The following is a 9,710-nucleotide window of genomic DNA, read 5'->3' as shown; positions in this document are numbered from 1 at the left end:
TATCCTTCCTCTACCTTCAACTTCTCCCATATATTTATGATGTCCATCCGGTTTGATTTATATTTCCCATATCTTTCAAACATTGCTCTTCAAAAAAGTTCTTAACTTATATTTGATTTATCACAATTTTCTTTAACTAATTATGGTCTTTAATGCAGGGCCTTGCTTTTTACCCCTTCCACTTTTGCAGTAATGCTGTAATTAGTTGGTTGTAATTTTGGGTAGAGCAGATATTTCCATATGTTTTAGTTAGCTGCATGTATGACATAAATCCACCAGTCGTATTTATGATATCATTTAGGAAGATTATACCTTTTTATAAACAATTTTTCAATTAGTATATTTGAGTTTAACAACAATATTTGTTATATTGTTCTGTCTTTTCTGGTTGATTAAATTGATATTGCAACCAACTTTCTATGGCTTGTTTTAAAAATAGCTTTATTTAGGAGATATTTCCTTTTCAAATAACTGAAAGTGAGAGGTTGTAATCTGAATAAATGGAAAAAGGCTTTTCTTGAACATAGGGTGAGACATTCTTTCTAATTTGCTAGAGAACCAGTTCGGATTTAAGTATAACTTTTGTATGACTAAAGCCGTTAGTGAGAGGTCTAATGCTTTATATTTAATCATTTCTGCCCTCCGAATTCACATTCCTTATATAAATTGGCCGGTTTAATTTTGTCTGGTTTGCCATTCCAAATAAAATGGAATATTTGTTTTCTAATATAATTTACAAAAGTGTTCACTAGGTGTAGTTAAGACGATAAGCAAATAGGTAAACTGGGATATGACTAAAGAGGTAATCAGGGTGATTTTTCCACAAATAGAAAGGTATTTACATTTCCATGGTAGCAAGATCTTATCTAAATTTATTGGAGTGAGATCATCTATTTATTTTTGGATAAGTATACTGAGTATATACACATCACCATCAGACCATTCTATTGGTAAAGTACATGGTAAAGTAAAAGTTTTATTTTTTTGTGATCCAATAAGTAATATAGTACTTTTCATAATTTGGTTGTAAAAATGTTCTAGATCCTTTATGAACCTGGGGAGAGATCCAAGTTGTAGATTTGAAAGAAAACATGAATCATCAGCATACAATGACACCTTTGTTTTTAAGCCCTGTATTTTTAATCGCTTGATATTATTGTTGGATCTGATTTTAACATTTCAATGGCCATAATAAATATATATGCCGATAGTGGACAACCTTGTTTTACTTCTCTTGACAGTTCAAAACTTTCTGAGAAGTAGCCATTATTTACTATTTTACACCTAGGGGTACTATACATTATTTTAACCTATTTTATAAGAGATTCTCTAAAATGTAAATGTTACAGGCATTTATATATAAACTCATACTTTATCAAAAACCTTTTCAAAGTCAGCTATGAATAGCAGGCCTGGTTTCCCTGATTTTTCATAGTGTTCTATTGTTTCCAGTACTTGCCTTCTATTATCTCCAATGTCCATATAAAAAACCTGTCTGATAATCTACCATTTACATAGGAGTGGTTAAAACATGCTAATAAGGGTCCTCTGAGTATATAAACAAATATTTGGTATACCTCAACTGGAATGCTGTCCAGCCCTGGAGTTTTCCTGGACTTAAAGGCTTTAATTGCATCAAGAAGTTCCTCTGTAATTTCACCTTCACACGAGTCTTTCTGAATGGCTGTTAATTTTACATTATTGATAGAAGAAAATCCACACAATTAGCTTCGGTTAGAGGAGACGGAAACACCTTTTTAGCATTGCTTTTTAGTCTCAGTTTTTATTGTTATTCATTTGTTTTTTTATCCTCTTATGTTGTGTAGTAAATATTTCAGTTTTTAATGTCTTTGTTTTTTATTTGTTTTTTTTCCTGTGCAGTGAATTGCATTGCAGTAATGTTTGAATATGCTATATAAATAAAGCTTGATTTAATTTTACTTCACTTTTTCCTGCTCTTGTCCACATTCTGATTGTGCCCACATTTTGTAAAATATGTCTACACATGGCATTCAAAGGTGTCTCTGTCAACTGTTTCCACATTGTGCCCACATTTCCTGGCCCCTCCCTATATGCAAATTATTTGACAGATATTCTTTCAAAATAATATTTATTTATTTTAAGACACTTATTGATCCATAAGTCTATGGTGCCACCTTTCAAATATTGATTTAAATGGTTTCACTGTCCAGTTCCGTCTATCAATCAATCAAATGTATTTATAAAGCCTTTTACATCAGCAGTTGTGCTTATACAAAAACCCAGCCTAAAACCCCAAAGAGACAGCAATGCAGGTATAGAAGATCAGTGGAAAAACTATCTAGAAATGCAGGAACCTAGGAAGAAACCTAGAGGAGCCAGGCTCTGAGGGGTAGTCAGTCCTCTTCTGGCTGTGCCAGGTGGAGATTACAGGAGTACATGGCCATTAAGGTCAAATCGTTGTTCAAACTTTCATTAGATGACCAGCAGGGTCAAATAATAATCACAGAGGGTGCCACAGGTCAGCACCTCAGGAGTAAACATCAGTTGGCTTTTCTTAGTCGAGCATTCAGAGGTAGAGACAGGTGGTGCAGGAGAGAGAGAGTGAGTCTACATTTGTAAGATATCCAGACATAATGTGTGCCCGTCTACCTCCGAAGGTGGTCAGGAAGATCTGATCACAATCAGACCATAATGCGTCTTTTAATAATCTGCCCCTGTCTGGAAATGTGGGCACAATAAGAATGTGGACAAGTTCAGGACAAAGGATGCATGTTAGAACAAGGTATAAATCGGGCTACTGACTGAGGTTAAATATCACCCACCGTACATCAAGAGACATGAAGCTAGAACTAGGTGGCCCAGAATTGAGGTGGTGTACTGATGATTTCACTTTAGCACAGCTGTCCAATGGGTAGCAAATAAAGGAAACGTTTAGCGAGTATGTCCAATATATTGATTTAATTGGCTTTGAAACGGAAATACATTTTGAGATCACAATTGATGCTTTCACCAAAATACACATATCAAGTTACATGGGAGCAATATTAGTCATGTTCAATATATATGATTTTGATTCATGCACATTTTGTGCGTGTGCATATCAGTGTGCCAATAACATTTTGCTTGACCATAGCAGCTTATCATATTTATTCTGGACTATATCCATATTTTTTTTTACACTAGCAACTTCTTTAAGAAACAATGAGAAAAGTACAAAACACTCAAATAATTTGTTACAATGGGAACCATGCAGGTTTTGCACACAGAATTCCTGCTATTCTGAAAAAAATAGACCAACCACTACTCATTATCAACTCTGACAAAGGAATCCACCAAGTCTGTCAAAATCAGTGCCTGTTCAAACTGTACATGTGTAAGAGGTGGGAAAGAAATCAAATGAGTCAGCCATACATTTTGAGAAAAGAGCAAATTGGCTGTCACAAGGCAGTTATTTAACAACAAAAAACTATTCAGCAAAACAAGATGAAAAGGGAGTGGATCTCTGTAATTAAGTGCATCACAAACCCATTATTCAGTGTTACAATGGACATCAATCAGAGGAAATAATATTGTACATACTCCATATGTATTCTGACAGTGAAGCAAACCATTTTAAACGTGGCTCTATACTCCAGTATTTTAGTTGAGATTGTTTCATATTAGGCGACAGTACAGAATGCCAGCAGCGAGGGTCTGTGGTACAATTAAAAAATGTATGTATCTAGTCCCCCATTTTAAAAAGTCATAACTATTTGGACAAATTCACTTATAGTGTATTAAAGTAGTCAAAAGTTTAGTATTTGGTCCCATATTCCTCACACACAATGGCTACATCAAGCTACAAAAAACTTGGGCTGCTTTGCCCAATAGGAACAGAATGGTGAATTCAGGGACCGGGACCGAGTTGTGGCATTTTGGAGTCACTTTTATTTTTATTGTAAGAATAGATCTTTCTGAATACTTCGACATTATGGATAATCATGAATGAATCACGAATAATGATGAGTGAGGTTACAAAGATCATACCCCCCCCCCCCGCCCCAAATGCTAACCTCCCGTTACTGGTAATGGTGAGAGGTTAGCATATTTTGTTGTAGCCTCTGCTCAGCATCTCACTTATTCATGATTTTTCTTAGTCATGGCATTATCAGGATTAATTTAGAAATGTTCAGAAACATTATCTGTAAACCTAGAAAGAAAATTAAACCAGTCACCATTCAGTTATTATTGGGCAAAACAAAAGCTGCAGCACAACCAAAACAAACTGCATAACACTTTGACAAAAATGTACTTACTTTGTCTGCGATACGTTGTTGAATGCAAGTCGCGCCGGATAAATGTGTCTGCTAAATGACTAAAATGTAAATGTAAAAATGGGTCCAAATACTCAACTTTTGAATACACTAAGTGAATCTGTCAAAAAATACTTAGGACTTCAAATTAATTTCTAAACGGTAAAACAGCTATTAAAACACCCTCAAAACAAAAGGTGACATTCTGTACTGTCACCTGATCTGAAATTTTTTTCTTCTCAAAACCAAAATGCTGGATTATAGAGCCACCTTTTAGGAGACTGTATAAGCACACAAGCTACCTTTTCCATCACTAAACACATTAAGTGTGGATGACAATATACAATAGCAGTTTTTTGGAACTATAGATTGTTACCACCTCTGTAGAGTTCTTCACAAAAGTCTAAGTACTGTTGGATACTCTCAGGAAATATGAATCCGCTTGGGAACAGCTGTTAATCAATTGATCATCAAATTAACTTTACTAATCTTCTCAAGCATAGCACTGCACCATCTCGACAGACGACGGTATTTCCTTGGTGGAAATACTTGGTTGTGTATTCGTATGGAACCTGCAGATAATATTAATGGCTGCCAATAAATCATTTTCCTCTGATACGGCCACAATTAAAGCCGTGATTTGCAGCATCAGAATAAAAAGTGACCATAAACAGACAAACAGTTTCTGTCTGGGATTGTATAAAACTCCCTTTTCTTAAAGACCATAGACACCAGCAACGTTTTTGTTTATTACAGAGGGACAGAGAGTAGATGAACACTGCAGACCAGGCATGGCACTGTTGCTTTGTTTGATGGCTGTTAGCCCATGTTTTTACGGTTCCCATAGCCTCTCCGATGCGTATCCTTCCAGTTGTCCCAGTCTCTAGCTTTCTGCAAGGCCTCCTCATCGTCGTTTTCAACCCGCTTCTCTTTCTCTTCTTGTTCTCGCTCTTCTGCATCAAAGTCCTCTGAAAGGGAGACAAATTGTATTTGGTGAATGAGACAGGGTGTATATAAAACATGGTTGATGAACATTTATTTGAGTTTTCCTGAAAACAATTGATGTACAGTTAACTGTAAATAGAACACTATTATAAACATCTCCTAACCCTACCAGCGCTGCGTGGGATCCCCTGGTCTGGCAAGGCATTTTTCTTCCTGTGCTGTTCATACCAGTCATCCACTGACATAGTAGGTAGGCTGGGGTAGCCTGCCCCAAATACTCTGAGATGAAAAATTACACATTAAAAGGGATATTTTGTTTTTCAGCATGTTAGACCTAATTTTCCACTTACTTTTCAAGTTGAAGCATCATCCAGACAGTTGTTTTGGTTAAAGATCCTGAGATTTCTTTGGCTGGCTTAGTTGTGTGCATGAGCCATATAGTGGCAATGGTCAGACACACACACACACACACACAAAAAAAGAAAAGTCCCCTTTTCAGGACCATGTCTTTCAAAGATAACTCGTAAAAATCCAAATAACTTCACAGATCTTCATAGTAAAGGGTTTAAACACTATTTCCCATACTTGTTTAATAAACCATAAACAATGAACGTGTGGAACGGTCGTTAAGACACTAACAGCTTACAGACGGTAGGCAATTAAGGTTACAGTTATGAAAACTTAGGACACTAAAGAGGCCTTTCTACTGACTCTGAAAAACACCAAAAGGACAGATGCCCAGGGTGCCTGCTCATCTGCGTGAACGTGCCTTAGGCATGCTGCAAGGAGGCATGCAGATGTGGCCAGGGAAATAAATGACAATGTTCGTACAGTGAGACACCTAAGACAACGCTACAGGGAGACAGGACGGACAGCTGATTGTCCTCGTAGTGGCAGACCACGTGTAACACCGAACATCACACCTACGGGACAGGTCCAGGATGGCAACAACTGGTCGAGTTACACCAGGAACGCACAATCCCTCCCCATCAGTGCTCAAACTGTCCGCAATAGAGAGAGGCTGGACTGAGGGCTTGTAAGGCCTGTTGTAAGGCAGGTCCTCACCAGACATCACAGGCAACAACGTCGCCTATGGGCACAATCCCACCGTCGCTGGATCAGACAGGACTGGCAAAAAGTGCTCTTCACTTAGTCACTTAGAAATGATTGTTTTTGATAAAAAACTTTTTTTTTTGTCCATTAAAATAACATCAAATTGAGCCAAAATACAATGTAGACATTGTTAATGTTGTAAATGACTATTGTGGCTGGAAACAGCTGATTTTGTTTGGAATATCTACATAGGCGTACAGAGGACCATTATCAGAAACCATCACTCCTGTGTTCCAATGGCATGTTGTGTAAGCAAATCCAAGTTTATCCTTTTAAAGGGATAATTAATCATTAGAAAACACTTTTGCAATTATGTTAGCACAGCTGAAAACTGTCATGCTGATTAAAGCAGCAATAAAACTGGACTTCTTTAGACTAGTTGAGTATCTGGAGCATCAGTGTTTGTGGATTCGATTACAGACTCAAAATGGCCAGAAATAAAGCACTTTCTTCTGAAACTCATCAGTCGATTCTTGTTCTGAGAAAGGATGGCTATTCCATGTGCGAAATTGCTAAGAAACTGAATATCTCATACACCGCTGTGTACTACTCCCTTCACAGAACAGCGCAAACTGGCCCTAACCAGAATAGAAAGAGTAGGAGACCCCGGTGCACAACTGAGCAAGAGGACAAGTACATAAAAGTGTCTGGTTTGGGAAACAAACGCCTCACAAATCCTTAACTGGGAGCTTCATGAAATAACCAGTCTGAGATATGGAGTTTTGGTTACTACATGATTCCATATGTGTTATTTCATAGTTTTGATGTCTTCACTATTATTCTACAATGTAGAAAACAGTACAAATAAAGAAAAGCCCTTGAATGAGTAGGTGCCCAAACTTTTGACTGGTATGTATGCATGTATGTACACACATTCAATGAGGTCTAAAGTGTTAAATAAACTAGGTATCCCTTTAATTACACATTAATCAACTATTTACTTCATGTGATATTTTAAGCAAGTAGCTATGTCCTGTTGACAAGGGAGGTTGGACAGAGTACGTATTTTGTGAGCAGGAAAACGGCAATTAGCAGAAGGAGAAAATAAATGATAAGTTTGAGCAGGTGCCTACCGGGCCTGAACAGCATCTCTGGTGAGAATGAAGGGTTTCATGGGAGGCCTTTTAGAGTGTAATGGCTCTGCTGAACTCTGCACATGGAAAAGATACAGCGCATAAGAAAACCATACTCTTTCAATGAGACATTGGTGAATGAATGGCATTAGTTACATCTTCAAGTCCAGGTACCTGTTTTAGAACATCCATCCTGGTCAAAATCTCAATTTCCTGGTCAATGCTCTCTATCTCCTCCAGGGATACAGCAATCCATTTCCTCACATTGAGGAGGTAAAAGTTCCGGACTATCTCGTCATCTGCCTGCCCACTGTCCACTGCTGCCTTGATCTCTGATAGCTTGGCCTCTGTGTCCTTCCTATGTTTGTATCTGCAAAGTATAATAAATAAGTTAGAACAATTTGCGTGCAGATTACTTGCCATTATGAAATGAATAAGTCAGATCTTTCATTTGTTAAATAGGTGAGGGACATAACATATTTTAAGAGGTGCGTGACAGGTACTAGACCTTCAAGCATAGGTCAGTTGGCCTACATTTGACTTGTGCAGTGCTCAATCAAAACAATGATTGTTCTAATTGTTAAAATTGTAATTGAAATGTAGATGTTTAATATACCTTTCTATCTTTGCCGCTCTAACTGTTGCCATCGCAATTAAGTCTGGAGGTTTGGGGGGCCCATTTGCAGATTCTTCTTCTGGTATGTCAGAGGAGTTTTCAATGGTTTTGGGTAGTTCAAACTTTGATATGTTATACTCCTTACATCTTTTCAAGAAGTCCAAAAAGTAACATCTAGCTATCTGAACGTGGTCTAGTCGTTTTGCCAGGTTCACTTGCTTCAAAGTTAGAGCCCCCAGGAAGGCAGGCAACATAAGATACTTCAGATCTGTGGTTGCTACCTCCTCCAAATCCTCATTTCGGCTGAAAAACAAACATAAACAAGATTAACCTTGATGATCATAACTATTCATTAGAACTAGCTTATGATGTGGAGAAACATTGCGAACTGTTGAGCCTTCAACTGACGTTCCACCTTAAAATTGGTTTCCAGAATGAGTACGGACACTTTCCTGATACACACATTTGAACGCACTGGACATGCAGCATCACCTTCATTGCATGGCCTTACCTTAGGTTAGCTTGCTACTGGAGCTAGGTTGTTAGCTTGTTTACGACAGCCTAGTAAAGTAGCTAGCTAGCTAGCTAAACGGTCAAACAACTTTACGATGTAATCTGTTTGTTATCTAGCTGTCTTTACAATTTGATACCTGCGAATCTGGCTACTCGTCATTGCTAGAGAAGCAGTCTGTGTAGTTTGGTAGCTGCTAGGTAGCGCTAACGACGTTAGTAACGTCACCTGAACAAGTCGAGTTGGGCCACCATTCGCGTTGCCACTTCAAGTTGCGTTATCCCACGCTTGATTTTGACCTGGATATGGGTGGCTGCGATGGGATCATTTGTGGTGTCCACCTCCTCATATAGTTTCCATCCTCGATCTAATAAATCAGATAGTTTAAGCGGTTCTTCTGACTGCATTAATGACATGCTAGTGCTTTCTACGGCTGCCATTTTTTTTTACAACGTTTTGGATGTAATGACCACTATCGGCTTCCGTATTTATTCTACGCTCACTTTATTTATGAGCGTATAGAAGTTTGCTGTGTTTTCAATGGCTGTTTTGACAAACGTCCTCCTGAGACCCAGCAATGCATGTGTGTCCTCTAATGGACATAATTCGTTTTTGGTCCGTATTTCTAAGGCCACACGTGCAGTGGCGATTTTAGCATGTAGCAAAGCCACTACATAACACAACATTACACAATACACGAATTGGACTATAATGGTGACAACCGGTGCCCACATACTGTTAGGGCCTAAATTAATCTGTCCCAACAGCAGAGTTTTCTTTTCAGCACCATGGAGTGAATCCTTACCACCGCTACACCTGGCTATAAACGGAGCCTTAATTGTCTGGCAGCCAAAAAGTTAATTCTGCCTCATTTACTGCCTATTTAAAAAACATAGCTGACTTGCTTGAACAAATGTTGTTCCTACTGACGATTGAGATGTACAAACTATGGCATAAGGGAATGATGAACGGATAAGAGGCAATCAATAATTTCGATTAAGACATTAATGAGCGAGCTAAGACAGATGTAGTCAATAAAACTATTTCTTCAGCACTTTTTAAAATGTAAAATGACAGAATTAAGAACATGGCCCATTCTTACAGTATTCTCCCTGTACACCAAGTCAGAACCATAGGATAAATAAAGGTGCCATATAATTAGACAATGAAAGCGCTTA

At 38.0% G+C, this 9,710-nt stretch overlaps 1 protein-coding gene across 2 annotated transcripts; it reads right to left on the bottom strand.

Moving 5' to 3' along the window:
• Positions 1 to 2,925: 2,925 nt before the first annotated feature.
• Positions 2,926 to 9,015, bottom strand: LOC110533848 (immunoglobulin-binding protein 1). 2 transcript variants are annotated; one of them, XM_036990223.1, is made up of 7 exons: positions 8,761 to 9,015; positions 8,022 to 8,324; positions 7,580 to 7,775; positions 7,406 to 7,482; positions 5,389 to 5,498; positions 5,088 to 5,242; positions 2,926 to 3,649 (listed from the first exon to the last, which is right to left on the bottom strand). In XM_036990223.1, exons 1-6 carry the CDS (start codon positions 8,970 to 8,972, stop codon positions 5,094 to 5,096), a joined length of 1,047 nt encoding a protein of 348 aa, XP_036846118.1. In that variant the 5' UTR covers positions 8,973 to 9,015; the 3' UTR covers positions 2,926 to 3,649; positions 5,088 to 5,093. The 2 variants fall into 2 exon arrangements, with proteins under 2 accessions (XP_036846118.1, XP_021474066.2); XM_021618391.2 differs by having other exon boundaries at positions 2,926 to 5,242.
• Between the last annotated feature and the right edge of the window lie 695 nt (positions 9,016 to 9,710).

This window comes from Oncorhynchus mykiss, chromosome 10 (assembly GCF_013265735.2).
Source record: "Oncorhynchus mykiss isolate Arlee chromosome 10, USDA_OmykA_1.1, whole genome shotgun sequence".
Lineage (NCBI taxonomy): Eukaryota > Metazoa > Chordata > Actinopteri > Salmoniformes > Salmonidae > Oncorhynchus > Oncorhynchus mykiss.
Note: the sequence above shows the minus strand (reverse complement) of the source record. Positions and strands in the feature narration are given on the sequence as shown.

Bases quoted from the DNA above. Each gene is read 5' to 3' on its own strand.
- LOC110533848 (XM_021618391.2), bottom strand. From the start codon at position 8,972: ATGGCAGCCGTAGAAAGCACTAGCATGTCATTAATGCAGTCAGAAGAA. The intron at 8,325-8,760 runs GTGACGTTACTA...TTTGTTTTTCAG, and splicing joins GCCCAACTCGACTTGTTCAG to CCGAAATGAGGATTTGGAGG. The intron at 5,243-5,388 runs GTAGGGTTAGGA...TCTCCCTTTCAG, and splicing joins GGGGATCCCACGCAGCGCTG to AGGACTTTGATGCAGAAGAG.